The 24,066-nt window shown below is 39.6% G+C and overlaps 1 protein-coding gene across 1 annotated transcript; it reads right to left on the bottom strand.

The window, feature by feature from the left end:
- Window positions 1-21,071, bottom strand: LOC311114903 (NACHT, LRR and PYD domains-containing protein 12-like; the record flags this gene model as incomplete). The annotated part of the gene is made up of 13 exons (XM_084190123.1): window positions 21,009-21,071; window positions 19,846-19,944; window positions 19,121-19,237; window positions 15,206-15,322; window positions 14,819-14,903; window positions 14,461-14,689; window positions 12,565-14,090; window positions 11,827-11,993; window positions 7,977-8,150; window positions 5,950-6,123; window positions 4,031-4,204; window positions 1,957-2,130; window positions 1-190 (listed from the first exon to the last, which is right to left on the bottom strand). Exons 2-13 carry the CDS (start codon window positions 19,926-19,928, stop codon window positions 1-3), a joined length of 3,210 nt encoding a protein of 1,069 aa, XP_084046249.1. The 5' UTR covers window positions 19,929-19,944; window positions 21,009-21,071.
- Between the last annotated feature and the right edge of the window lie 2,995 nt (window positions 21,072-24,066).

The following is a 24,066-nucleotide window of genomic DNA, read 5'->3' as shown; positions in this document are numbered from 1 at the left end:
CTACAGGAATACTGACCTCAGAGTCTCCAGTTTACAGTGGGGATTCCCCAGTCCAGCAGAGAGCAGCTTCACTCCTGAATCCTTCAGGTCATTGTTACTCAGATCCAGCTCTCTCAGGTGTGAGGGGTTTGACTTCAGAGCTGAGACCAGAGAAGCACAGCCTTTCTTTGTGACTAGACAGCCTGACAGCCTGCAAAGAGTCAAATCATATTAAAACCACACTGCTATTCTTTGGTGCTGAAAATAGAGTGGCAATATATTTTTTCAACATATTCAGATATATCAGTGTCCTGAAACCTGCCATATCTATTCATAAATTAATGAATGTTTCATTATTAGAAATGATCATATATTGATTGTAGAGAGAAACATGTATAGTACAAATATTTGAGTTGACTGACCAGAGCAGTTTAAAAAGCAGTATCAGTCAAAAGACAGACAGTGAGGTATCAGATTTAGATTGTATTGAGTATACAGTCCACACCATATCTATTTTGACAAAGATAACATTTTAAATGTGGCTCTATACTCCAGCATTTTGTATTTGAGATCAAATGTTTCATATGAGGTGACAGTATATAATGTCACCTTTTATTTGAGGGTATTTTCATACATATCTGTTTCACCTTTTAGAAATGAAAGCCCTTTATGTATCTAGTCCCCCATTTGAAGAAGTCATAAGTATTCTGACCAATTCACTTATAGTGTTTTAAAGTAGTCAAAAGTTTAGTATTTGGTCCGATATTCCTTGAACACAATGACTACATCAAGCTTGTGACTCAAACTCGTTGGTTGCATTTTCAGTTTGTTTTGGGTGTGTTTTGGGTTATGTTTTGTCCAATAGTAACTGAATGGTGGATGATGACTGGAGTAATTTTCTGTCTAAGTGAGTAGATAACATGTTTCTAAACACTACTAAATTAATCCTGATGATGCCATGATTAAGAAAAACCATGAATGAATCATGAAAAATAATGAGTGAGAAAGTTACAGAGGCTACAACAAAACATGCTAACCTCTCACCATTACCAATAACAGAGGGGGTATGATCCTTGTTCCTCTGTAACTTTCTCATTCATCATCATTCACGATTCATTCATGATTATTCATAATCACGGTAGCGTTCACATGAATGTAGAAGTGTACAGAAACATCTTCTATTCTTACTGACAATACAAGTGAAGTGACTCCAAAATGACAGGACATTATTCACCATTCAGTTTCTATTGGGAAAAACATCATCCAAAACACAACTAAAACAAACTGCAAATGCATTCAACAAGTTTGTAGAATCACACGCCTGATGTAATCACTACAGGCAAGGAATATGTTACGAATACTAAACTTTTGACTAAATTAATCTGCGTGTGTGTGTTTGTGTGTCCAGTGTGTGCCTGTGTCCAGTGTGTGTGTCCAGGTTGTTTGTGTGTCCAGCGTGTGTGTGTGTGTGTGTGTCCAGTGTGTATGTGTGTGTCCAGTGTGTGTCAAGTGTGTGTGTGTTTGTGTCCAGTGTGTGAGTGTGTCCAGTGTGTGTGAACCAAAACAAACTGCAAATGTATTCAACACGTTTGTAGAATCACAAGCTTGATGTAATCACTGCAGGTAAGGAATATGGGACCAAATACTAAACTTATGACTACTTTAATACAATATAAGTGAATATGTCCAAATTATTACGACTTTTTCAAATGGGAGAACTAGACACATAAAGTGCTTTCATTTCCAAACAGTAACACAGATATGTATGAAAATACTCTCAAATAAAAGGTGACATTATATACTGTCACCTAATATGAAACATTATATCTCAAATCCAAAATGCTGGAGCATAGCTCCAAATGTAAAACTGTAAGCTTCACTGTCCAAACACATATGGTGTGGACTATGTGTGCCTGGTAAACACATGTGGATCTGGTGAACATTTATCACTTGTTGACCAACTACAGGAATACTGACCTCAGAGTCTCCAGTTTACAGTGGGGATTCCCCAGTCCAGCAGAGAGCAGTCTGACTCCTGAGTCTCCTGGGTGATTGTAGCTCAGGTCCAGCTCTCTCAGGTGTGAGGGGTTTGACTTCAGAGCTGAGACCAGAGAAGCACAGCCTTCCTCTGTGACTAGACAGCCTGACAGCCTGCAAAGAGTCAAATCATATTAAAACCACACTGCTATTCTTTGGTGGTGAAAATATATTTTTTCAACATTTTCAGATACATCAGAGTCCTGAAACCTGCCATATCTATTCATATATGTATATATACACTATCAGTGAAAAGTTTGAACACACCTACTCATTCAAGTTTTTGTTTAGTTTTTTAAAACTATTTTTTACATTGTAGAATAATAGTGAAGACATCAAAACTATGAAATAACACATATGGAATCATGTAGTAACCAAAAAAGTGTTAAACAAATTTTCTATATTTTATTTTTTAGATTCTTCAAATAGCCACCCTTTGCCTTGATGACAGCTTTGCACACTCTTGCCATTCTCTCAACCAGCTTCATGAGGTAGTCACCTGGAATGCATTTCAATTAACAGGTGTGCCTTCTTAAAAGTTAATTTGTTGAATTTATGTCCTTCTTAATGCATTTGAGCCAATCAGTTGTGTTGTGACAAGGTAGGGGGGTATACAGAAGATAGCCCTATTTGGTAAAAGACCAAGTCCATATTATGGCAAGAACAGCTCAAATAAGCAAAGAGAAACCACAGTCCATCATTACTTTAAGACATGATGGTCATTCAATAAGGAACATTTCAAGAACTTTTAAAGTTACTTCAAGTGCAGTCGCAAAAAATATCAAGCACTATGATGAAACTGGCTCTCATGAGGACCGCCACAGAAATGGAAGACCCAGAGTTACCTCTGCTGCAGAGGATAAGTTCATCAGAGTTACCAGCCTCAGAAATTGCAGCCCAAATAAATTCTTCACAGAGTTCAAGTCACAGACACATCTCTACATCAACTGTTCAGAGGAGACTGTGTGAATCAGGCCTTCATGGTCGAATTGCTGCAAAGAAATCACTACTAAAGGACACCAATAATAAGAAGAGACTTGCTTTGGCCAAGAATCACGAGCAATGGACATTAGACCTGTGGACATTTGTCCTTTGGCCTGGAGTCCAAATTTGAGATTTTTGGTTCCAACCGCCGTGTCTTTGTGAGAAGCGGTGTGGGTGAACGGATGATCTCAGCATGTGTAGTTCCCACCGTAAAGCATGGAGGAGGAGGTGTTATGGTGTGGGGGTGCTTTGCTGGTGACACTGTTTGTGATTTATTTAGAATTCAAGGCACACTTAACCAGCATGGCTACCACAGCATTCTGCAGCGATACGCCATCCCATCTGGTTTGGGCTTAGTGGGACTATCATTTGTTTTTAAAGAGGACAATGACCCAACACACTTCCAGACTGTGTAAGGAGAGGGATTGAGTGCTGCATCAGATGACCTGGCCTCCATAATCACCCGACCTCAACCCAATTGAGATGGTTTGGGATGAGTTGGATCGCAGAGTGAAGGAAAAGCAGCCAACAAGTGCTCAGCATATGTGGGAACTCCTTCAAGACTGTTGGAAAAGCATTCCAGGTGAAGCTGGTTGAGAGAATATCAAGAGTGTGCAAAGCTGTCATCAAGGCAAAGGGTGGCTATTTGAAGAATTTCAAATATAAAATATATTTTCATTTGTTTAACACTTTTTTGGTTACTACATGATTCCATATGTGTTATTTCATAGTGTTGATGTCTTCACTATTATTCTACAATGGAAAAAATAGTAAAAATAAAGACAAACCCTTGAATGAGTAGGTGTGTCCAAACTTTTGACTGGTACTGTATATACATGAATTAATGTATCATTATTAACAGTAGATAACATGTTTCTAAACACTACTAAATGAATCCTTGTGTGTGTGTGTGTCCATTGTGTGTCCAGTGTGTGTGTGTGTGTGTGTGTGTGTGTGTGTGTGTGTCCGTGTCCAGTGTGTGTGTGTGTCCAATGAGTGTGTGTTCATTGAGTGATACAGGAATACTGACCTCAGAGTCTCCAGTTTACAGTGGGGATTCCCCAGGACAGCAGAGAGCAGCTTCACTCCTGAATCCTTCAGGTCATTGTTACTCAGATCCAGCTCTCTCAGGTGTGAGGGGTTTGACCTCAGAGCTGAGACCAGAGAAGCACAGCCTTCCTCTGTGACTAGACAGCCTGACAGCCTGCAAAGAGTCAAATCATATTAAAACCACACTGCTATTCTTTGGGTGAAAATAGTGGCAGTATATTTTTTCAGATACATTTTCAGATATATCAGTGTCCTGAACCCTGCCATATATATTTATTAAAAAATTAATGTATGATTATTGGAAATTACAAATGATCAAAGTATTGCTTGTAGAGAGAAAAACCTAAAGTACAAATATTTGAGTAGACTGACCAGAGCAGTTTAAAAAGCAGTATCAGTCAAAAGACAGACAGTGAGGTATCAGATTTAGATTGTATTGAGTATACAGTCCACACCATATCTATTTTGACAGTGAAGCTAACATTTTAAATGTGGCTCTATACTCCAGCATTTTGGATTTGAGATCAAATGTTTCATATGAGGTGACAGTATATAATGTCACCTTTTATTTGAGGGTATTTTAATATATATCTGTTTCACCGTTTAGAAATGAAAGCACTTTATGTATCTAGTCCCCCACTTTTGAAGAAGTCATAAGTATTTTGATAAATTCACTCATAGTGTTTTAAAGTAGTCAAAAGTTTAGTATTTGGTCCCAAACTCGTTGGTTGCATTTGCAGTTTGTTTTGGTTGTGTTTTGGGTTATGTTTTGCCCGATAGTAACTGAATGGTGGATGATGACTGGAGTAATTTTCTGTCTAAGTGAGTAGATAACATGTTTCTAAACACTACTAAATGAATCCTGATGATGACATGATTAATAAAAATAAAATAAAAATCATGAATGAATCATGAAAAATAATGAGTGAGAAAGTTACAGAGGCTACAACAAAACATGCTAACCTCTCACCATTACCAATAACAGAGGGGGTCTGATCCTTGTTCCTCTGTAACTTTCTCATTCATCATCATTCACCATTCATTCATGATTATTCATAATCATGGTAGCATCCACATGAATGTAGAAGTGTTCAGAAACATCTTCTATTCTTACTGACAATACAAGTGAAGTGACTCCAAAATGACAGGACATTATTCACCATTCAGTTTCTATTGGGAAAAACATCATCCAAAACACAACTAAAACAAACTGCAAATGCATTCAACAAGTTTGTAGAATCACACGCCTGATGTAATCACTGCAGGTAAGGAATATGTTACGAATACTAAACTTTTGACTAAATTAATCCGCGTGTGTGTGTTTGTGTGTCCAGTGTGTGCCTGTGTCCAGTGTGTGTGTCCAGGTTGTTTGTGTGTCCAGCGTGTGTGTGTGTGTGTCCAGTGTGTATGTGTGTGTCCAGTGTGTGTCAAGTGTGTGTGTGTTTGTGTCCAGTGTGTGAGTGTGTCCAGTGTGTGTGAACCAAAACAAACTGCAAATGCATTCAACACGTTTGTAGAATCACAAGCTTGATGTAATCACTGCAGGTAAGGAATATGGGACCAAATACTAAACTTATGACTACTTTAATACAATATAAGTGAATATGTCCAAATTATTACGACTTTTTCAAATGGGAGAACTAGACACATAAAGTGCTTTCATTTCCAAACAGTAACACAGATATGTATGAAAATACTCTCAAATAAAAGGTGACATTATATACTGTCACCTAATATGAAACATTCTATCTCAAATCCAAAATGCTGGAGCATAGCACCAAATGTAAAACTGTAAGCTTCACTGTCCAAACACATATGGTGTGGACTATGTGTGCCTGGTAAACACATGTGGATCTGGTGAACAGTTATCATTTGTTGACCAACTACAGGAATACTGACCTCAGAGTCTCCAGTTTACAGTGTGGATCCTCCAGTCCAGCAGAGAGCAGTCTGACTCCTGAGTCTCCTGGGTGATTGTAGCTCAGGTCCAGCTCTCTCAGGTGTGAGGGGTTTGACTTCAGAGCTGAGACCAGAGAAGCACATCCTTCCTCTGTGACTAGACAGCCTGACAGCCTGCAAAGAGTCAAATCATATTAAAATCACACTGCTATTCTTTGGTGTTGAAAATATATTTTAAAAACATTTTCAGATACATCAGAGTCCTGAAACCTGCCATATCTATATATATGTATATATACACTATCAGTCAAAAGTTTGAACACACCTACTCATTCAAATTTGTAAAAATAAAAATAAAAAACTAATTTTTACATTGTAGAATAATAGTGAAGACATCACAACTATGAAATAACACATATGGAATCATGTAGTAACCAAAGAAGTGTTAAACAAATTAAAATATATGTTATATTTGAGATTCTTCAAACAGCCACCCTTTGCCTTGATGACAGCTTTGCACACTCTTGGCATTCTCTCAACCAGCTTCATGAGGTAGTCACCTGGAATGCATTTCAATTAATTGGTGTGCCTTCTTAAAAGTTAATTTGTGGAATCTCTTTCCTTCTCAATGTGGTTGAACCAATCAGTTGTGCTGTGACAAGGTAGGGGGGTATACAGAAGATAGCCCTATTTGGTAAAAGACCAAGTCCATATTATGGCAAGAACAGCTCAAATAAGCAAAGAGAAACAACAGTCCATCATTACTTTAAGACATGAAGGTCAGTCAATACGGAACATTTCAAGGACTTTAAGAACAAGTGCAGTCACAAAAACCATCAAGCGCTATGATAAAACTGGCTCTCATTAGGACCACCACAGGAATGGAAGACCCAGAGTTACCTCTGCTGCAGAGGATAAGTTCATTAGAGTTACCAGCCTCAGAAATTGCAGCCCAAATAAATGCTTCACAGATTTCAAGTCACAGACACATCATAACATCAACTGTTCAGAGGAGACTGTGTGAATCAGGCCTTCATGGTCGAATTGCTGCAAATAAATCACTACTAAAGGACACCAATAAGAAGAAGAGACCTGCTTGAGCCAAGAAACACGAGCAATGGACAATACACCGGTGAACATTTGTCCTTTGGTCTAGAGTCCAAATTTGAGATTGTTGGTTCCAACCGCCGTGTCTTTGTGAGACGCGGTGTGGGTGAACGGATGATCTCGGCATGTGTAGTTCCCACCGTAAAGCATAGAGGAGGAGGTGTTATGGTGTGGGGGTGCTTTGCTGGTGACACTGTCTGTGATTTATTTAGAATTTAACCAGCATGACCTGGCCTCCACAATCACCCAACCTCAACCCAATTGAGATGGTTTGGGATGAGTTGGATCGCAGAGTGAAGGCAAAGCAGCCAACAAGTGCTCAGCATATGTGGGAACTCCTTCAAGACTGTAAGAAAAGCATTCCAGGTGAAGCTGGTTGAGAGAATGCCAAGAGTGTGCAAAGCTGTCATCAAGACAATGGGTGGCTATTTGAAAAATTTCAAATATAAAATATATTTTGATTTGTTTAACACCTTTTTGGTTACTACATGATTCCATATGTGTTATTTCATAGTTTTGATGTCTTCACTATTATTATACACTGTAGAAAATAGTAAAAATAAAGACAAACCCTTGAATGAGTAGGTGTGTCCAAACTTTTGACTGGTACTGTATATAAATGAATGTATCATTATTAACAGTAGATAACATGTTTCTAAACACTAATAAATTAATCATTGTGTGTGTGTGTGTGTGTCCAGTGTGTGTGTGTGTCCAGTGTGTGTTTGTGTGTGTGTCCAGTGACACACCTACTCATTCAAGGGTTTTTCTTTATTTTTACAAATGTGTGTGTGTTGTCCAATGAGTGTGTGTCCAGTGTGTGTGTGTCCAGTGTGTGTATGTGTGTGTGTCCAGTGTGTGTGTGTATAGTATTTGTGTCCTGTGTGTGTGTGTTTATTGAGTGATACAGGAATACTGACCTCAGAGTCTCCAGTTTACAATGGGGATTCCCCAGTCCAGCAGAGAGCAGCTTCACTCCTGAATCCTTCAGGTCATTGTTACTCAGATCCAGCTCTCTCAGGTGTGAGGGGTTTGACTTCAGAGCTGAGACCAGAGAAGCACAGCCTTCCTCTGTGACTAGACAGCCTGACAGCCTGCAAAGTCAAATCATATTAAAATCACACTGCTATTCTTTGGTGGTGGAAATATATAATTAAAAAAATGTCAGATACATCAGAGTCCTGAAACCTGCCATATCTATTCATATATGTATATATACACTACCAGTAAAACATTTGAATACACCTACTCATTCAAGTTTTTAAAATTATTTTTAAAACTATTTTTTACGTTGTAGAATAATAGTGAAGACATCAAAACTATGAAATAACACATATGGAATCATGTAGTAACCAAAGAAGTGTGAAGCAAATCAAAATATAATTTATATTTCATAGTCTTCAAATAGCCACCCTTTGCCTTGTTGACAGCTTTGCACACTCTTGGCGTTCTCTCAACCAGCTTCATGAGGTAGTCACCTGGAATGCATTTCAATTAACAGGTGTGCCTTCTTAAAAGTTAATTTGTGGAATTTCTTTCCTTCTTAATGTGTTTGAGCCAATCAGTTGTGTTGTGACAAGGTAGGGGGGTATACAGAAGATAGCCCTATTTGGTAAAAGACCAAGTCCATATTATGGCAAGAAAAGCTCAAATAAGCAAAGAGAAATGACAGTCCATCATTACTTTAAGACATGACGGTCAGTCAATACGGAACATTTCAAGAACTTTGACAATTTCTTCAAGTGCAGTCGCAAAAAACATCAAGCGCTATGATGAAACTGGCTCTCATGAGGACCGTCACAGGAATGGAAGACCCAGAGTTACCTCTGCTGCAGAGGATAAGTTCATTAGAGTTACCAACCTCAGAAATTGCAGCCTAAATAAATGCTTCACAGAGTTCAAGTCACAGACACATCTCAACATCAACTGTTCAGAGGTGACTGTGTGAATCAGGCCTTCATGGTCGAATTGCTGTAAAGAAATCACTACTAAAGGACACCAATAAGAAGAAGAGACATGCTTGGGCCAAGAAACATGAGCAATGGACATTACACCGGTGGACATTTGTTCTTTGGTCTGGAGTCCAAATTGGAGATTTTTGGTTCCAACCGCCGTGTCTTTGTGAGAAGCAGTGTGGGTGAACGGATGATCTCTGCATGTGTAGTTCCCACCGTAAAGCATGGAGGAGGAGGTGTTATGGTGTGGGGGTGCTTTGCTGGTGACACTGTCTGTGATTTATTTCGAATTCAAGGCACACTTAACCAGCATGGCTACCACAGCATTCTGCAGCGATACGCCATCCCATCTGGTTTGGGCTTAGTGGGACTATCATTTGTTTTTCAACAGGACAATGACCCAACACACTTCCAGACTGTGTAAGGAGAGGGATTGAGTCCTGCATCAGATGACCTGGCCTCCATAATCACCCAACCTCAACCCAATTGAGATGGGTTGGGGTGAGTTGGACGGCAGAGTGAAGGAAAAGCAGCCAACAAGTGCTCAGCATATGTGGGAACTCCTTCAAGACTGTTGGAAAAGCATTCCTCATGAAGCTGGTTGAGAGAATGCCAAGAGTGTGCAAAGCTGTCATCAAGACAAAGGGTGGCTATTTGAAGAATTTCAAATATAAAATATATTTTCATTTGTTTAACAATTTTTTGGTTACTACATGATTCCATATGTGTTATTCCATAGTTTTGATGTCTTCACTATTATTCTACAATGTAAAAAGAGTAAAAATAAAGACAAACCCTTGAATGAGTAGGTGTGTCCAAACTTTTGACTGGTACTGTATATACAGTGGGGAAAAAAAGTATTTAGTCAGCCACCAATTGTGCAAGTTCTCCCACTTAAAAAGATGAGAGAGGCCTGTAATTTTCATCATAGGTACACGTCAACTATGACAGACAAATTGAGAAAAGAAAATCCAGAAAATCACATTGTAGGATTTTTAATGAATTTATTTGCAAATTATGGTGGAAAATAAGTATTTGGTCACCTACAAACAAGCAAGATTTCTGGCTCTCAAAGACCAGTAACTTCTTCTTTAAGAGGCTCCTCTGTCCTCCACTCGTTACCTGTATTAATGGCACCTGTTTGAACTTGTTATCAGTATAAAAGACACCTGTCCACAACCTCAAACAGTCACACTCCAAACTCCACTATGGCCAAGACCAAAGAGCTGTCAAAGGACACCAGAAACAAAATTGTAGACCTGCACCAGGCTGGGAAGACTGAATCTGCAATAGGTAAGCAGCTTGGTTTGAAGAAATCAACTGTGGGAGCAATTATTAGGAAATGGAAGACATACAAGACCACTGATAATCTCCCTCGATCTGGGGCTCCACGCAAGATCTCACCCCGTGGGGTCAAAATGATCACAAGAACGGTGAGCAAAAATCCCAGAACCACACGGGGGGACCTAGTGAATGACCTGCAGAGAGCTGGGACCAAAGTAACAAAGCCTACCATCAGTAACACACTACGCCGCCAGGGACTCAAATCCTGCAGTGCTAGACGTGTCCCCCTGCTTAAGCCAGTACATGTCCAGGCCCGTCTGAAGTTTGCTAGAGTGCATCCAGAAGAGGATTGGGAGAAAGTCATATGGTCAGATGAAACCAAAATAGAACTTTTAGGTAAAAACTCAACTTGTCGTGTTTGGAGGACAAAGAATGCTGAGTTGCATCCAAAGAACACCATACCTACTGTGAAGCATGGGAGTGAAAACATCATACTTTGGGGCAGTTTTTCTGCAAAGGGACCAGGACGACTGATCCGTGTAAAGGAAAAATGAATGGGGCCATGTATCGTGAGATTTTGAGTGAAAACCTCCTTCCATCAGCAAGGGCATTGAAGATGAAACGTGGCTGGGTCTTTCAGCATGACAATGATCCCAAACACACCGCCCGGGCAACGAAGGAGTGGCTTCGTAAGAAGCATTTCAAGGTCCTGGAGTCTCCAGATCTCAACCCCATAGAAAATCTTTGGAGGGAGTTGAAAGTCCGTGTTGCCCAGCGACAGCCCCAAAACATCACTGCTCTAGAGGAAATCTGCATGGAGGAATGGGCCAAAATACCAGCAACAGTGTGTGAAAACCTTGTGAAGACTTACAGAAAACGTTTGACCTGTGTCATTGCCAACAAAGGGTATATAACAAAGTATTGAGAAACTTTTGATATTGACCAAATACTTATTTTCCACCATAATTTGCAAATAATTCATAAAAAATCCTACAATGTGATTTTCTGGAGAAAAAAAATCTCATTTTGTCTGTCATAGTTGACGTGTACCTAAGATGAAAATTACAGGCCTCTCTCATCTTTTTAAGTGGGAGAACTTGCACAATTGGTGGCTGACTAAATACTTTTTTTCCCCACTGTACATGAATTAATGTATCATTATTAACAGTAGATAACATGTTTCTAAACACTACTAAATTAATCCTTGTGTGTGTGTGTGTCCAGTGTGTGTGTGTCCAGTGTGTGTGTGTGTGTGTGTGTGTGTGTGTGTGTGTGTGTGTGTGTGTGTGTGTGTGTCCGTGTCCAGTGTGTGTGTGTGTCCAATGAGTGTGTGTTCATTGAGTGATACAGGAATACTGACCTCAGAGTCTCCAGTTTACAGTGGGGATTCCCAAGTACACACACACACACACACACACACACACACAGTCTTCATATAACTTAGTCCAAGTGGTGGTCAGAATGTTTGTCTTAACTAGCCTGATAACTCCAACATGTCTGATATGAACATTGACATAAACCCTCTACATACTTGAGTTTCTCCAGTCTGCAGTGTGGATCCTCCAGTCCAGCAGAGAGCAGTCTGACTCCTGAGTCTCCTGGGTGATTGTAGCTCAGGTCCAGCTCTCTCAGGTGTGAGGGGTTTGACTTCAGAGCTGAGACCAGAGAAGCACAGCCTTCCTCTGTGACTCCACAGCCTGACAGCCTGCAAAGAGATCATCATGATTTCACAAACACATTGTTAATTTAACACCAGTAGTGTAGAAGGACAATGGCAGATGCATTTGGTTTATTCTCCCAAACAACATATAGATTCATCTTCCGTCTCCTAGAATTGTATGGTCATATTGTTATACTAATATGAACATCAATGCATTGATTCAGTAAGTTTTTCAATGTAATATTATATATTATATATATTTTATAATACATATATTTCTCTAAACTGAATATTTCTTCCTAATGATTAGTACTTAAATGTCATTTTATGTACTCACAGAGCAGCTCTGGAGGCTTTGACCACTGGCAGCAGCCTCAGAAGACCTTCCTCTGATCTGGAGTATTTCTTCAGGTCAAACACATCCAGCTCCTTTTCTGAAGTCAGCAACACAAAGACCAGAGCTGACCACTGTGCAGGTGACAGTTCTTCTTCTGAGAGACTTCCTGATCTCAGGTAGCTTTGGATCTCCTCCACTAGAGAATGGTCATTCAGTTCATTCAGACAGTGGAACAGATTGATGCACCTCTCTGGAGAGGGATTGTCCCTGATCTTCTCCTTGATGTACTTGACTGTTTCTTCATGGCTCTGTGAGCTGCTTCTTGTCTTTGTCAGTAGACCTCGTAAGTACTTCTGATTGGACTCCAGTGAGAGGCCCAGAAGGAAGCGGAGGAAAAGGTCCAGGTTTCCTGTCTCACTTTGTAAGGCTTTATCCACAGCACTCTTGTAGAAAGTAACTTCAGGCTTGTCTCTGAACAGTGCAAAAAAGTTCCTGGTTGATTGAGGTTCGGCCATTAGATTCTCATTGTTGTTGATGAATGAGAGGAACACATATACAGCAGCCAGAAACTCCTGAATGCTCAGATGCACGAAGCAGTAGACCTTGTCCTGGTACAGCCCACATTCCTCTTTAAAGATCTGTGTGCACAATCCTGAGTACACTGATGCGTCATTGACATCAATGCCAGCCCTTTTCAGGTCTTTTTTATTGAAAATCAGATTGCCCTCAACAAGCTGTTGAAAAGCCAGTTTTCCCAGTGACAGAATGCTCTCTTTATTCCAGTGTGGACTTGTCTCTTCTTTCCCAAGATACTTTTCATTCTTCTGTTTGGTATGAAACTCCACAAGGTGTGAGTACATCTCAGTCAGTGTCTTGGGCATCTCTTCTGTCTTGTCTGTACTCAACATGTGTTCAAGGACTGTTGCAGAAATCCAACAGAAGACTGGAATGTGGCACATGATGTGGAGGCTCCTTGATGTCTTTATGTGTGAGATGATTCTGCTGGCCAGGTCCTGATCACTGAATCTCTTCCTGAAGTACTCCTCCTTCTGTGGGTCATTGAACCCTCGTACCTCTGTCACCTGGTCAACACACCCTGAAGGGATCTGATTGGCTGCTGCAGGTCGGGTAGTTATCCAGAGGAGAGCAGAGGGAAGCAGATTTCCCTTGATGAGATTTGTCAGCAGAACATCCACTGAGGTTGACTCTGTGACGTCACAACATATCTTGTTCTTCTGGAAGTCTAGGGGCAGTCGGCACTCATCCAGACCATCAAAGATGAACAGAACTTTGTACTTGTCGTAGTTGGAGATTCTTGATTCTTTGGTTTCCATTGAGAAGTGATTGAGAAGTTCAATCAAAGTGTGTTTTTCCTTTTTCATCAAATTCAGCTCCCGAAAAGGGAATGAAAATACAAATTGGACATCCTGATTTGCTTTTCCTTCAGCCCAGTCCAGAATTAACTTCTGCACAGAGACAGTTTTTCCGATGCCAGCAACTCCCTTTGTCAGCACAGTTCTGATACGTTTGTCTTGTCCAGTTAAGGGTTTGAAGATGTCGTTACATTTGATTGCAGTCTCTGGTCTTGCTTGTTTCCTGGTTGTTGTCTCAATCTGTCTCAGCTCATGTTCATTATTGACCTCTCCTGTTCCACCCTCTGTGATGTAGAGCTCAGTGTAGATCTTATTGAGAAGTGTTGGGTTTCCTTGTTTAGCGATCCCCTCAAATACACATTGAAACTTCTTCTTTAGATTAGATTTGAGTTCACGTTGAAGAATCACAGCACGCTCATCTGAATCTAGAAATAACACAGAGCATATTAATATTAAGTCTGTTTTAATGCCTACAGTATTCTAGGACTGTTATAACATTTTAAATGATAATACTTTATTCTCTTAACTGACTGTATAAATGTTTTCATAATGCATTACAGACTGGTGTGACTGATTATATTATTATGATCTCTCTCTCTCTCTCTCTCTCTCTCTCTCTCTCTCAACACAACACAACACAACACAACACATCCCCGCTGCTCCTTGATGAGGTCACTAGGTGTTGTGTTAAGGCTGCTACAATATCATTGAGTTACACAGCTACTTTAGCTGTACTTTAGCTACAGCTTTTAAATGTTCTAAAACAGAATTCAACATGAGGCAGACAGCTCTTACTTTTCTCCAGTGTGTCAGCAAGCTCCTTCTGGTTCATTTTCCTCAGGACGTGCAGTGTGATCTTCAGAGCCCCCTCTCTGGCACTGCTCTCCTGCTTCTCATCTTCAGCATCCACCACTTCCTTATCCTGCTTCTGACTCTCAAAGCCTTCTGGGAGTTCTGGACTAAGAATCCTCTTGAACATCTTCACCTCGTTCTTCACAAATGTCACAGTATTCTCTTCTAGCAACTGAAATAAATCAAGTAAATAAGTTAAGCAAGAGACTAAATGCTTTCTCATTAACACATGAATGAATGATTGACAGATCAACTTTACTTGAGGTAAACAAAAACAAATGTACATAACAGGACCACATACACTGAATATGGAGTCCAGGTCTGTTTGATGACTCTGGGAAGACTGACCACTGAGAATCTCTGACTCTGATCTCTCCTGTTGGTTTCTGTAGAAAAAACATGAGATTACATCTCATCCAGGGAGTGCACACACACACACACACACACACACACACACACACACACACACACACACACACACACACACACACACACACACACACACACACACACACAAACACAGGTAATGTTGTGTTTGTTTAATATTGTTTCAGGACTATGAAAATGGAAAAAAGGTTTAGCCTATGGATTATGAAAACAACAAAAAGAAATTGGAAAATGGGAGAGGAGAAATGACTAGAGACAGTGTTGTTTAACTCACTGACCATGACCCATGAGTTCTTCTTACCTTTGTTCACTAGAAAAGTCTCCCTCTCTAAAGTTTAGAGGTTCAGCAATAGACCAGTCACTCTTCATGGACACACAGCTGGGTACAGGGGAGGCTGGTCTCTCCTGCTTGATTGGACTTCAACACAACAGAGACAAACATTACATCTCTCATCTACTCTGAGCTCAGATGGGGAAACATAACAAGAGTTTCATTCCAAAATGCTATATATCCATTTTCAGAAATGTTAGTAAATTAGCTTCTATTGTTTAAAGAAATTATTAAAGAGATTGGTGTATTTTTTCACTATCTAATCATGGCAGGGGGTTGTTTAAATGTGTTTCTTTAAAATCGATCAATTAATGGCTTCATTTCAGAGAGACAAATGTTTTTTTTTGCAAAATGCTATATCTATCTGCCTCACTCTCAGAGAAATAAGTAGTACTGCTAGATTTTACACAGTTAAATGTAACAAATAACTACAGTTTTAATAAAGAACTGTACAAATGATACACTTGTGACATCAATACTTAAATATATATATATATTTTTTAAATACAGTAATATGAGATCTGTATGTAAAACATTTACAGTTCACATTTTAGTTATTTAGCAGATGTTTTTGTCCAGGGCCTGGTATCCCAAAAGCATTTTAAGGCCAAGTTCATCATTAGAACCTTCGTAGGAGCATTGTTAAATCTCTGAGCTGTTTCCCAAAACCATCGTTATTAACGTTGCACTTGAAAACACTCATATTCTAACACCTGCCTCAGACCACTTGTAGTACAGCCAAGTACGTCCTTAGATGCTTTTTTGCCCACCCGCGTCACTTTATACACAGAAGATCTCCGCTAAACATAGAATCACATGGTTCATCCGTCTCTCTGTGACCGCCGATAAATTCAGAGCAAAGTTGACTACAAATACAAAGTTGCCAATGTCTTTGCAATTGATTCAAACAAGGGAAGTACACAAATTATGGTTCAAAAGAAAACCGAGATGACTGCATTACAATCTAAACAGTAGGCTATAGGCCTATTTCAATCATATTGAAATATATTCAATGTTCAATATATTTAGTTTTATTTTGCTACTTGTAGGCTACTGTCTGTAAATTGTCTCAATATATTTCATGATGTGTAGCCTAACATGTGAACAATGATGTGCCGAATCTGTGATTTAGTGCATTTTTATTGTGTAAGCATTAGAATAAGCTGCCTCAATTATTGCAGCCGTAGGTAGTAATATCTTTCTAGAAGCTGATCCGTGGTCAGTATTGTGAAATAATTATAATGTTATGGAAAGATTAGAATGGACAAAACTGATCCGAGAGCAGTGCTCCCCTTCTTTCGATCCTATCAGTGTCGATACATGCTCCACCGGACGTGACTGATCAAGTTTCTACTGGTCTGCCTGCGGATATGGAACTCTGACCTGTTCAACGGACGTGCAACCTTGTACCGAACCTGCTGTTTCGACCCTCTCTCTCTCTCTACCACTCCTGCTGTCTTGACCTCTGAATGCTCGGCTATGATAAGCCAACTGACATTTACTCCTGATGTGCTGACGTGTTGCACCCTCTATAACCACAGTGATTATTATTTGACCCTGCTGGTCATCTATGAACATTTGAAAATCTTGAAGAACGATCTGAACTTAATGGCCATGTACTGTTATAATCTCCTCCCAGCTCAGCCAGAAGAAGACTGGCCACCCCTCAGAGCCTGGTTCCTCTCTAGGTTTCTTCCTAGGTTCCTGCCTTTCTAGGGAGTTTTTCCTAGCCTCCGTGCTTCTGCATCTGCATTGCTTGCTCTTTGGGGTTTTAGACTGGGTTTCTATATAAGCACTTTGTGACAACTGCTGATGTAAAATAAAATATAATTGTGGTACACATATGAAGCAGACCAGGCCAGGGTTTAGGGTTTGAGAAGTCAAAGAAGTAAAAATGACTTCCTTAGTTGTTAGTAAAACATTTTTTAACTCAGCATTGTTGGTTAAGGGCTCGTAAGTAAGCATTTCACAGTAAGGTCTACACCTGTTGCATTAGGAGCATGTGACAAATCTAATTTGGATTGATTGATTTGTTCATTTTATAAATGTTCTGTCTTTAGTAGTTGAACACATTATTACTTCAACCTTGTGAAAGTGACAAACTGACGCGTTTTCATGTTAGTCAAAAACAACTCTATATGGAAGGAGTGCCTTTGATTTGACGGCCTGCACATGCGCAGTTCGGCGTGAGACGACTGCTCGACCTGATGACATGTTTTTACGCATGACCTTCAAATTAAATTAAATGAAATTGTATGTCACATGCGCCGAATACAACAGTGGTACACTTTACCGTGAAATGCTTACTTACGAGCCCTTTCCCAACAATTAAGTTAAAAAGTTAAAAAAATTAGCTAAATAAAAAAAGGAAATAGTAACATGATACAATAACAATAATGAGGCTATAAGGAACACCAGTTAGTTGAGGTCATAACTAGACTATATATAAGGAGTACCAGTACTGAGTCAATGTCCAGGGTACCAGGTAGTTGAGGTAATAACTAGACTATATACAAGGAGTACCAGTGCTGAGTCAATGTGCAGGGGTACCAGGTAGTTGAGGTAGTAACTAGACTATATACAAGGAGTACCAGTACTGAGTCAATGTGCAGGGGTACCAGGTAGTTGAGTCAATAACTAGACTATATACAAGGAGTACCAGTACTGAGTCAATGTCCAGGGTACCAGGTAGTTGAGGTAATAACTAGACTATATACAAGGAGTACCAGTACTGAGTCAACGTGCAGGGGTACCAGGTAGTTGAGGTAATAACTAGACTATATATAAGGAGTACCAGTACTGAGTCAATGTGCAGGGGTACCAGGTAGTTGAGGTAATAACTAGACTATATATAAGGACTACCAGTACTGAGTCAATGTGCAGGGGTACCAGGTAGTTGAGGTAATAACTAGACTATATATAAGGACTACCAGTACTGAGTCAATGTGCAGGGGTACCAGGTAGTTGAGGTAATAACTAGACTATATACAAGGAGTACCAGAACTGAGTCAATGTGCAGGGGTACCAGTTAGTTGAGGTAATAACTAGACTATATATAAGGAGTACCAGTACTGAGTCAATGTGCAGGGGTACCAGGTAGTTGAGGTAATAACTAGACTATATACAAGGAGTACCAGTACTGAGTCAATGTGCAGGGGTACCAGTTAGTTGAGGTAATAACTAGACTATATATAAGGAGTACCAGTACTGAGTCAATGTGCAGGGGTACCAGGTAGTTGAGGTAATAACTAGACTATATACAAGGAGTACCAGTACTGAGTCAATGTGCAGGGTACCAGGTAGTTGAGGTAATAACTAGACTATATACAAGGAGTACCAGTACCGAGTCAATGTGCAGGGGTACCAGGTAGTTGAGGTAATAACTAGACTATATACAAGGAGTACCAATACTGAGTCAATGTGCAGGGGTACCAGGTAGTTGAGGTAATAACTAGACTATATACAAGGAGTACCAGTACTGAGTCAATGTGCAGGGTACCAGGTAGTTGAGGTAATAACTAGACTATATACAAGGAGTACCAGTACCGAGTCAATGTGCAGGGGTACCAGGTAGTTGAGGTAATTGAGGTAATATGTACATGTAGGTAGGGGTAAAAGTGACTAGGAAATCAGGATAGAGATTACATCTCCTCATCCAGGGAGTGCACACACACTCACTGACAAGCACACACACACACACACACACACACACACAGGGAAGGAATGTTGTGTTTGTTTAATATTGTTTTAGGACTATGAAAATTGAAAAAAGGATTAGCCTATGGATTATGAAAACAATAAAAATAAATGGGAAAATGGGAGAGGAGAAATAACTAGAGACAGTGTTGTTTAACTCACTGACCATGACCCATGAGTTCTTCTTACCTTTGTTCAGTAGAAAAGTCTCCCTTTCCAAAGTGTAAAGGGGGTCTCATTGACCAATCACTCTTCATGGACACACAGCTGGGTACAGGGGAGGCTGGTCTCTCCTGCTTGATTGGGCTTCAACACAACAGAGACAAACATTACATATCTCATCTACTCTGAGCTCAGATGGGGAAACATAACAAGAGTTTCATTCTAAAACGCTATATATCCATATTCAGAAATGTTGGTAAATTAGCTTCTATTGTTTAAAGAAATTATTAAACCACTACAAGGCTTTATAAAGTGTTTTACACTTAAACATTTCAGACTTGATTTGCCCTAATGAAAAATGTACCAACCCCTACAACACATTTCCATTAATTATAATCCACATAATAATGCACATTTGCTGTTCTTGCAGGATTATTTTCCTGCTGTGAGAAACTGGGTCAAATTAAGATGTCATCTGTAAATGCATTAATCTTATAATAGCTAGGTGAGACAACCACATATCACAGTCAAATATAAAGGACACGAACATTCCATTCCAGCTAAACAATGGATATAATTGGATATAAAGCGTTTTGCAGAAAAAAAAATCATTTTCATACACATCTACAATCTAGAACAGTTATATTGAAGTTACCCATAAGCAATAATTTCTGATGAAAAAACACAAATGTGATTTTTTTTTGTATATAGCGTTTTGGAATATAAATTCTTAAACAATTTTGTCAGCTCACCTCTTAGCTTTGGTGTCATGTCCCCCAGAGAGACTCATTTTAGAGGCAGGGCCCCCCTCCTCTCTCTCCCCAGAGAGACTCATTTTAGAGCACTGACCCCTAAACAGAGATCCAGCATGTTGGTTGTCTTTAACACAGTGACAACTAATTTGAATGTCAATTGTTCTCTTTGATTCATTATCTCTTCGAAATAAAACAGTTTACTAACAGACACATCCAAACAGTCAGGTGATGGGGCGGCAGGTAGCTTAGTGGGTAAGAGCGTTGTGCCAGTAACCGAAAGGTCGCTGGTTCTAATCCCCGAGCCGACTAGGTGGAAAAACTGTCGATGTGCCCTTAAGCAAGGCACTTAACCCTAATTGCTCCTGTAAGTCGCTCTGGATAAGAGCGTCTGCTAAATGATGTAAAAAAAAAAAACAAAAAAAAATGTAATGCAATTACTTTTTCTAGCCCAATGACTCCTCCACCAGGCCTGAAAACTAGGCCAAAACATAGCCCCTGAAAGGCCTACATCTTATTTCAGACAGCCTCCAGTAGCCTGGGAAATATGTAGGCAAGATGTAAGCTGAATGATTTTGCAGCTTGCTTAGTTCAAATTGACAGATGAATTTATTTAACATGAATAGCAAGACGATGTTGAGGTAGGAAGTGCTTCTGTTGCCCAGTAGCCTGCTGGAATAGGCTACTGAGAATGGGGTCGTAATTTCAATCAATGAATCAAATATTAATAATATGGATATGAACTGAATAGGCCCATGCTTGTCAACAACAGGCAGGTTATTTTTATACCTGTAGCCTAATCTGGCTGACTGTTACCTTCAATCTAATGCATTCTAACATCTGATCAGCAATTGAGATAGAACTGTGACCATGGTGACACTTGATAACTTCCAATGGAATTAACTAAACACGGCCATTAATAATTACATAATAACACAAGGCTACAACAACAATAAACTGAAGTTATAGGCTTACTTTAATGACAATGATAATAGCCTACCTCATAACATGTGGGCCTACTGATTAGTTTCCACTTTGAAAACTGCATCAGCAACTCAGCTCAAGTAGCAGTTCTACTAACTAGTAATATCTCATTCCAGGTATTCATTCTTACTCTGTCCTTTAGAATAGATTATTATTCAGAAATACTTAGAAATACTCACTTTATTTTTTAGTTCTCTCCATATCGTGTTTTCTGCTCTGTCGTCTCAAAATGGATCCTGTACAAAAGAACAACTTTACTTTCAGTTTCATCTCAGCCATCTCCCCACCCTGATAATAAAGTGTTTTATTGGTATCTTCCACTAGATGGCAGTAAACACCTGCTGTAACTAGACTTTACAACAGTAAGTGTTCGGTTTCTTGGTCCTGGTGACTCCTGGGAAGTGTCCCAGAGGAGGATTGCTGACCCAGGATCAGGTCCCCCTGTCCATGTAATCTTATTCATTATGATTGTTTTGTCTCATGTCTCTTTATATTCATATACCCTGGGGACCATGTAGCTGTATTGAAATTACCTTGTTTTATAACCTTCTTTGTTGCTCAGTGGTACTTCAATTGGCCGGACCATGCCCAATTCTTTCACACGGTAATGCTCCAGCATCCACTCAGAGCTTATGCATCTAATGCATTCCTCAAATACTGCAGAGTTGTTAAGCAAGTCCCATCTTCATCCACATGTATTTGCTTATTTGTAAGATGAAACCTGAGGGGATCACTGTAGTGTGTCATAAATGCATCCAAAATGGTTCTGAGGTCCTCAACAATGCTATTCTGTACCGTAGCTGGGATGCAGTGTTCTTGGTGATGTTCTAAATAAAAATACAAATATTGTTTTTGAGACCTTCAATTAGCTGCTCAGTGTTGATCTCTGTGGCTTGAACATATTCAGCCTCTGGCAGACTCTCTACATTGCTCATGTCATCTTCAATGGGATCAGTCCTAATCTCAAATTCATCATGAGGGTAATTCTCATCTAAATTGGCGCTTGAAAGCTCTGTGGTTTTGGTAGATGTGTGACTGATAGGTTCTGAAACATCTATTTGTTTTCCCACACCCATTAATTCCACAGGTAATTAGAAAATGTGGTTCATGCTGGTGATAGAGGCCAATATGTGTGAGTCGTCCGGACACAAAGACAGTATGCTCGTTGCAAAGTGGACAATTGAAGAGAGTTGGCATTCTTCAGAAAGATTGTGAACCTTGGAATGATGGGATGGAATCATGGAGATCATTGGTACTCAGCCACTTGCAGACATCATCACGGGACCAGTCTTCCACAGCCACACTCAAATAAAAGTTGACACAGCGCAAAAGTGAAATGTATTAGTGTTGAGGCTAAAACAAAACCTATCCCACTCTTTCCAGACAACCACCTTTCCTCCTAAAATGTATTTATGGTTGTTCCATAAAGAAGCAGAGCTTGTCAGGAAAGGTGAAGATGTCTGTCTCTTATTTATCTGACGCCATATTTCTTATTATGGGACATTATGGGATTCTGCAGTCCCACATTTAAGTGTTGACTCAGATAATATGATGCTCCAAATGGGGCATTAAGATCTTCTTCCATGTCAACCCAAATTGGCCTATTAGAGTTCTCAATAAAGAGAGCCTATTTGGGCAGTTATAAAGGCTTCTTGCTATAATTACATGTTAGGGAGCTTTAATCCTCCATTCTAAGTGTTTACCTGTAATCTAGCTTGGTTCATCCTGGCCCTTTTAATAGTCCAAATGAATCATTTTGTCTATGGTGTTAAAGGTGTAGGCAGGTATGGACAGTGGAACATGCTGATGACGTAATTCAGTTTAGGAGCTTTAACCAAAATTCAACTGGAGTTGAATTTTGTTCAAACACTGTATTGATTGATTGATTGACTGCAAATACATTCATTCACCATTCAGTTAGTGTTGGAAAAGATGAAGGAATTACATAAAACACACTATAATCAAACTGTATTGATTGATTGATTCACTATTCAGTTAGTATTGGATTGACAAAGTAGTAACACAGAACACACTATAATCACACTTCAAATACATCCAAAGACTTTCTAGAGGCTAACCTGTTAGTAGATCCATAGCGAGCTTTAAACATTGTCTTACTTTGGTCTGAAATACAGAGGACAGAACAATCCGCCCCAATACACCAACCTGAAAGACATCAATTAGACACAAACACAACATAAACAACATGAGTATTCAATATCAAATGCATCTAACTAATCTGATCTGCTTTATGTATTCTTCTTTTTGTCAAGTCAAACATAATCTACATTGGGTCATCTGTGTGTGTGTGTGTGTGTCTGTTTTACCTGTTCGTGGTGGTTGATAAATTTTTCTATCCGAGTTCACAGCTCCCAAACTCTCCACCACTTAACTGGACAGGGGCAGGATTAGCCAGGTACTAAAGGGAGGAGGATGGAAGGAGATGGTGAGAAAGTATATCATGGGTTTAAATGACTACAATTTCTCAATATTGAGTCTAGCTAGCTAAAGTTAGCTAACGTTACAGTAACTTTAACTAGCTAGCTACTGTAGCTAACGTTAGCTAAAACGTACCAACATTTATACAACAATTACCAGCTAACATTACAGGCTATGTAGCTTGGCTAGCTAATGAAAAACCAAGAGTACATTACATGATGTATTGTTTTAAAGTTATTTGATAGTAGTTTGATGAATTATTATCTTAGCTAGCGAATAGCTAAGGTATCACTCACCTTTCACGTCAATCCGTTGCAGGTCATCTCTTATTGGTCGCGTCTCTCCAACCATCCGCGCGCTTCCCGCTTCCAGTTGTCTTTTGACCAACGGTCTCAATTTGAATTCTGCGCTGGAGCGCCCTTTACTCACGAGGGCGCTGCTGGTTCCAAAACGAACCCCTCTTTTGAAAAGGCTTCTTCAAAGAACCCCTGAAGTCTACAACGGTTCAACAACGAGCTGATGGCAGAGTATAGGCTTGGAAATTAATCTTAAGGTATATTTTTTACCTTATATTATCCTAAAGGATCCTACAGGAAGCTTTTCTTTTAAGAGTGTAGTTCACTTTTACTCATTTATCTGCAAAACCATGCCTTCCGAGTTGTAAAGGGGTGGCCAGCCACATAATACAGATAAGCTACTACAATTAAGGCATAAGACATAAGTATATATCATTTGAAAATGCAGACAAAATTGGCTTGAACTTGTCGTGTAATAACAATTTTGAAAAACACTAAAAAG

Source organism: Coregonus lavaretus (genome assembly GCF_964263955.1).
Source record: "Coregonus lavaretus genome assembly, contig: HAP1_SCAFFOLD_1377, whole genome shotgun sequence".
In the NCBI taxonomy this organism is placed as follows: Eukaryota; Metazoa; Chordata; class Actinopteri; order Salmoniformes; family Salmonidae; genus Coregonus; species Coregonus lavaretus.
Note: the sequence above shows the minus strand (reverse complement) of the source record. Positions and strands in the feature narration are given on the sequence as shown.